The sequence below is a fragment of the Nymphaea colorata genome, chromosome 3, assembly GCF_008831285.2.
Source record: "Nymphaea colorata isolate Beijing-Zhang1983 chromosome 3, ASM883128v2, whole genome shotgun sequence".
In the NCBI taxonomy this organism is placed as follows: domain Eukaryota; kingdom Viridiplantae; phylum Streptophyta; class Magnoliopsida; order Nymphaeales; family Nymphaeaceae; genus Nymphaea; species Nymphaea colorata.
The window spans coordinates 30865115-30871414 of NC_045140.1; the positions used below are offsets into that span (position 1 = coordinate 30865115).

The following is a 6300-nucleotide window of genomic DNA, read 5'->3' on the forward strand; positions in this document are numbered from 1 at the left end:
CAGCTAGTCGTGTGATTCTTTTAGACGTTTGGATTTCTGTTTTTTTTGGACTTAACCATCGCAATGGTTAAGAAGAAGCAAGTCGTGCCCGAGGCACCAGATGTTGAGGCGGAGACCTCAGCCAATGAGGAACAGCCATCTACTGAGATGGAGGTATACGCGGTGGAAAGAATGGTTCACATCGAAAATGAGGTTCTGAAAATCCGCCACGAGATGAGCGACTACAAGAAACAACTTTCTAAGCTCAACGAGTTAGATGAGATCAAGGAGATGATGAGAGTCATGACGGCCAATCAAGAGGCCCTTAGGAGAAACAACCCAGATCCCCCACAGCCCCACGTTGATAAGGGCAAGGGCATACTCAATGGACCGCCCAATGTTGGTCCTAATCCCTTCCATTCGCAAGCCGGCCCTAGTAGACCACCACCCGGGGGAATAACAGCAATAATGGAGGTTTCCAAGCACAGCCCACCAACCTCAACAACTATCACGGTGGGCATCATAACTCCTCGCCTGAGTGGGAGAACCGAGAGCCTTATGGACTCCAATCCAGCCAGTATAGGTCCAGATTTGGAGGCACACAGTGGGAGAATATTAATTCAGATCGTAGATGGGGTGATAGAGGAGACCGTGAACCACCTTCTTGGGAGCCATATAGAGAGCGTCAGACAGCACCAAGAAACCAACCGAGGATTCCTATGGTTCGCATTGACTTCCCTAGATTCAATGGCAAGGAACCCTTAGATTGGATTTTTCAAGTGGAGGAGTACTTCACATGTCAGATGATTCCAGATGAAGAATGGCTTCAAACGTCCATTCTACACTTCGATGGCGAAGCTAGGAGATGGTATCGTTGGCTCAAGCTCAAGGAGCCAGTCAATACGTGGGGAGAGTTCAAAGAAGCTCTCGTGCTCAGATTTGGTGAGTCTTCCTATGTAGATTACGACATCGAGTTGCGTAATCTAAGACAAACCGCATCCGTTCAAGAATACCAAGCCAAGTTTGAGAATTTAGCAAGCATGGTTGATTGGACGCCCAAGTCCCTCATTGCCGCATTTGTTGGAGGATTGAAGGAGGAAATTCAAATAGATATACGGGCTGAGCCTAACACGGAGTTGCGGAAGTGCTTTGCCAAAGCACGTTCCATCGAGGATAGGCAAAGAAAGAAACAAGCCTTGTACTGACAATGGAGAAACCCCGGAACCGTCCGTGTGAGGGAGATCCCTCAACCGCAAAAACTCCTTCCAGCCCCTCCGCGTAAAGAAGAACCTAAACCCGCTTTCAAGGGTCGAGCACCTCCTGTACTAACTCGGGAAGAAAGAGAAGAGTTAATCAAGAACAAGCAATGTTTCTGGTGTAAAGAGAAGTGGGACCCTACGCACAAGTGCAAGCACCTTCGAGTCTACACGGTTTTGGATGGTGACGCCGACGATGAAGGGGAAGAAGACCAATCCCCTATGATCGAAGAAATAGAGGAATTGGAGGCCCGAGAAGAGCCTCAAGAGCAGGAAAGGCCACCTCCTGAGGGCGCTTGTCATACCATGACAGACCCTAACCGACCGGATGCTATGAGAGTTATAGGGCAAATTGGAAAGAGAAATGTTCTGGTTCTTTTGGATTCGGGGGCTACTCACAATTTCGTGGGTGACCACCTCGCTCAGGAATTGAAGTGTACCATCGAAGAGCACCCAACTCTTAAAGTACTGGTGGCCAATGGTGAGTGCCTCCCTTGCACTCGCAAGTGTGCAAACGTAGAGCTCGTGCTTCAGAAGATCCCTTATACAGTCGACTTGCTAGTTGTCCCTCTACCCAGCGTAGATATCATTCTTGGAGTCAAATGGCTCAAGACCTTAGGGCGAATTTGGTGGGACTTCTCTACCATGGAGATGTGCCTGCCTAAGGAGGGTGGAGGAAAGGAAGTAGTGCTAAGGGCAGTCGATCCTAGTTTGGCACCCAAGGCAGCGCTAAAGGCTATAGCAGTCCAGAGACCAGCGGCTTGGTTAGTTTCAGTGGCAGAGGAAGTTGTCGCTCAAGAAGGATCAGAAGAGAGAGTACCCGAGCAGATTCAGAAAGTGTTGGATGAGTTCAAGGATATATTCGAAGAACCTAAAGGACTCCCTCCACCTCGATCATATGACCACAGGATAGTGTTGACCAACGACACAGAGCCGGTTAACGTACGCCCATACCGCTATGGGTACGCTCAAAAATCAGAAATTGAGCGATTGGTCAAAGAAATGCGAGAAAGTAATATTATTCGGCCTAGTTCTAGTCCCTTCTCATCACCAGTCCTTCTCGTCAAGAAAAAGGACAACACATGGAGATTCTGTGTGGATTACAGGGCCTTGAACGAAGCTACTGTCAAGGATAGGCATCCAATTCCTGTTATTGATGAACTCTTGGATGAACTATCTGGAGCTCGCATATTCTCCAAGTTGGATCTCCGGTCAGGGTACCACCAAATTAGAATGTATGAGGAAGACATTTCAAAGACGGCATTTCGTACCCATGACGGCCATTATGAGTTTTTGGTCATGCCGTTTGGACTTACGAACGCGCCCGCGACATTCCAACGATGCATGAATGACGTGTTTCGTCAGTTCCTGCGTGACTTCGTGTTAGTCTTCTTTGATGACATTCTTGTGTACAGCCAGAGTATTGAACAGCATGTCGATCACCTTCGTACAGTGTTGAGAGTATTAAGGGAGAATACCCTATTCGCGAAAATGTCCAAATGCAGCTTTGGGCAGACTTCTATTGGGTATTTGGGTCACATCGTATCACATGAGGGGGTCAGAGCCGACCCTAAAAAACTCCAGGCCATGGAGCAATGGCCCTTGCCGAAGGACCCACGAGGCATGCGGGGATTTTTAGGCCTCACGGGGTACTATCGCAGATTTATCAAAGGCTATGGTTTGATCGCTTCTCCCTTGACGCACATGTTAAAAAAGGGGGAGTATACATGGTCTGAGAAAGCAAGAGAGGCCTTTGTCAAACTCAAGGCCGTTATGATGAATGCCCCAGTACTTGCTCTCCCTGATTTCTCTAAGGATTTCGTGATTGAGACAGATGCTAGTGACATTGGCGTCGGTGCAGTTCTGAGCCAAGAGGGCCACCCAATTGCGTTTATGTCTAAAGCCCTCACAGAGCGGGCCAAACCCTTTTCCACCTATGAAAAGGAGCTTTTGGCAATAGTCTTAGCAGTAGACAAGTGGAGGCCCTATCTGATTGGGCGAAGATTTGTGGTGAGAACGGACCACAGCAGTTTGAGGTACATGGTAAAGCAACGCGTCTCGACTCCTATCCAGCAAAGATGGTTAGCCAAACTCCTTGGCTACGATTTCACGATAGAGTACAAGAAGGGAACCAAAAACTCTGCTGCGGACTCCTTGTCACGCATGCCAGAGCAACTGAAAACTCTTTCTGTGATTGAGACCGACCTTTGGGATAGACTAACTCAGGAGCAAGATCAGGATCTAACTCTCAGGCTCCTCAAGCAGTCCATATGCCAGAATCCAGAGTCTATTCCCCACTATTCGTTAAGAGGAGAAATACTCTGCAAGAAGAGACGAGCCTTTGTACCTAAGAACTCGCCTCTCAAGGTTGAACTACTCAAACATTTTCATGACTCGAGCATTGCTGGTCACGAAGGCATGGCTAAAACTATGGGGCGCATTAAGGCACAGTTTTGGTGGGAGGGAATGAAAGCAGACGTGAGGGATTATGTGAAAGCCTGCCCTACCTGCCAACATGAAAAATATGAGGCCATCAAGCCTCCAGGGCACTTGAACCCTTTGCCCATACCGGATAAGCCATGGGAAGATGTATCAATGGACTTCATTGATGCAATGCCCCGAGCTGAAGGGAAAGAGGCGGTGTTGGTCGTGGTAGATCGCTTAACCAAGTACAGCCATTTTGTGGCCCTACCTAGAAACTACCATGGACCAATGGTTGCTAATGTTTACCAAGATCACGTTGGAAAGCTGCATGGTATGCCCAAGACCATTGTCTGCGATCGGGACTCGATCTTCCTCAGTGCTTTTTGGAGGGAGTATATGAGAATGGCGGGTACAGTGATCAACTTTAGCACCGCCCATCATCCTCAAACAGATGGGCAGAGCGAAGTAGTCAACAGGACACTGGAGACCTATTTGAGGTGTTACGCCGGAGAGAGACCCAACACATGGGTCAAATATTTATCTTGGGCTGAGTGGTCCTATAACACCAGCCTCCATTCAGGAACCGGCATGACTCCCTATGAAGCCCTGTATGGTTGCCCGCCGAGTTATGTCCCGAGGTATGAGGTAGACACAGCAAGAGAAGATGAGGTCGATGTTGCCTTGAGAAACAGGGATGACATTCTAGCCACGCTCAAAAGAAACATCCAGAGGGCCCAGGCTAGAATGAAAAAGGCGCATGATAAGGGGCGTAGAGACAGAGAATTTGAGGTAGGCGACATGGTATGGTTAAAGAGGCTGCCCATGAAGCAGAAATCGTTGCTAGGACAGCCCTATTCGAAGCTTCTGCCAAGATACTATGGGCCGTTTCGAGTTCTTCAGAAGATTGGTAAGGCAGCCTATCACATAGCTTTGCCACCTACAGCCCTTGTCCATCCAGTATTCCATGTCTCTCGGTTGAAGCCGCATCACGGGCCAGTACCAGAGCAAGAGGGACCATTACCCGATGTTAGCCAATGCCCCTATCGAATCCTAAAGCACCGATGGGTCACTAGAGATGGTAGAGCCCGCCACGAGGTTTTGATTGAATGGGAAGGAATCGATGGTGGTACCTCCTGGGAGTTGTTTGACAAGGTAAAATTCCAATTCCCTACAGGAGCTTGGGGACAAGCTCCATCTCAGGAGGGTGGATCTGATACGGGTCAACCTGCAGAGTGGCCTAGGGTAGCCACAGATGTCGCTGAGAGCAGCCAAAGGGCGCGGGGCCAAGCTGCCCTTCATGCGATTAAGGCCCTACAAGGCCAAGATGACTCAAGGCTGAGTCAAAAGGAAGGCGTAGTGCAGCAGGTGCAGACCTTACAAACTGAACATGCTCAGCTTAGAATCGATGCCGAGGGAGGAGCGGGAGGAGAGGCAACGGCTCTAAGCGAGGCTCTTGAGGACCAAGGCGAAAGGGGTCAAGTCCGAGTCCGGTCTAGTCCAACCTAGGTCTTCGCTATACTCATGCACTTAGGGTCAGCCTAGGGCGAGCCTAGGCAAATTTCTGGTCTGAACCAAGGCCCACAGCGTGCGGGCTAAGGAGAGGACGAGTTAGGGTCGAGACACTAAGTCTCGAGTTCGAGTTTGCTTGCGTTTTCTTTGATTTTAGAGTGCGCATTTGCTTTGGTAATCAATTCCGTTTTGGATTTTGATTTTGGGTTGGATCAATTGTTTAGATCCGCTTTTTAATTCAGTACTATAAATATTTAGGATTCTTTTGGATCTGCATGCAAAATTTGAGAATAGAAGTTCATTTGTCAAGTGCCTTTCTCTCTCCTCACGGCTTGATCTCTCTTTTCCCTTTGCGCAATTCTTCTACCCGCGCCTCTTGTCATTTCTCTTCTCTTGAACACATTTGGGAATGTCGGCAACCATGGCGAGATTTCTGAAGAAGATCTTCAATCCAGCGGGTATTTCTTCTTTCTATGCCTAAATCTCTTTTCTCTTCGCATCCACTCGCCCAAGGAATCGACGGCTCGAAGACTCCTCTTGCTCCGGCGTGAAGAGCTCTCCACAAGACCACGGCTTACCCCAAGGGATCAGCAACGAACTAGTGCAGCCAACACTCCCCACCGTGAAGGCTTGAGGCTACTCGTTCCCGGGAAGGCTCGTCATCTTTTAGGCAACTAGAAGGTGAGGGCAGACGACCAAAGGCTTCCGATTTGAGAGGTTAGTGCATTCGTTTAAGAGTTGAAATTGTGTAACGCCGTTGTATCGATTTGAGTTGAGATTCTGCCATTAAGGGGCTACTGATCTTCACGGTTTCAGCCAAGAGGATCACTGGTTCACTTAGGAAGAAGCTCTCCCTAAATCGGTTCTTACGAGTCGCAAGGGAGACTCTTAGCCGATAGCAAGGATCTCACAATTTCGAGGGTCTTTTCCTTCGATTTTCAAGTATCATTTCATGTGTTAGTTTATGTTCTTGCGCCTGTTAGCTTGCTGTGTGAAAAAGTGAAAAACAGAAAGAAAAACAGAAAAAGAAAGAAAGAAAAGAGGCGAGAATTGAAAAAGAAAAAGAAAATTAGAATCGCCCAAAAGAAAGAATCATGAATGTGGCAAGCTAAAGGCAATTCGGTTCAAATTA

At 48.3% G+C, this 6300-nt stretch overlaps 1 protein-coding gene across 1 annotated transcript; it reads left to right on the plus strand.

The window, feature by feature from the left end:
- Positions 1–782: 782 nt before the first annotated feature.
- Positions 783–6067, plus strand: LOC116250461 (uncharacterized). The gene is made up of 4 exons (XM_031624084.1): positions 783–1140; positions 1249–3278; positions 3687–3990; positions 5985–6067. The coding sequence occupies exons 1-4, from the start codon at positions 783–785 to the stop codon at positions 6065–6067; spliced, it is 2775 nt and encodes a 924-aa protein (XP_031479944.1).
- The last annotated feature ends 233 nt before the right edge of the window (positions 6068–6300 follow it).

What these genes read in the sequence shown, in the direction of transcription:
- LOC116250461 (XM_031624084.1), top strand. Translation starts at nt 783, where the DNA reads ATGATTCCAGATGAAGAATGGCTTCAAACGTCCATTCTACACTTCGAT. An exon ending in ACAGCAGTTTGAGGTACATG is followed by an intron (nt 3,279 to 3,686) that starts GTAAAGCAACGC and finishes ATTAAGGCACAG; the next exon opens with TTTTGGTGGGAGGGAATGAA. An exon ending in TCACGTTGGAAAGCTGCATG is followed by an intron (nt 3,991 to 5,984) that starts GTATGCCCAAGA and finishes TCACGGTTTCAG; the next exon opens with CCAAGAGGATCACTGGTTCA.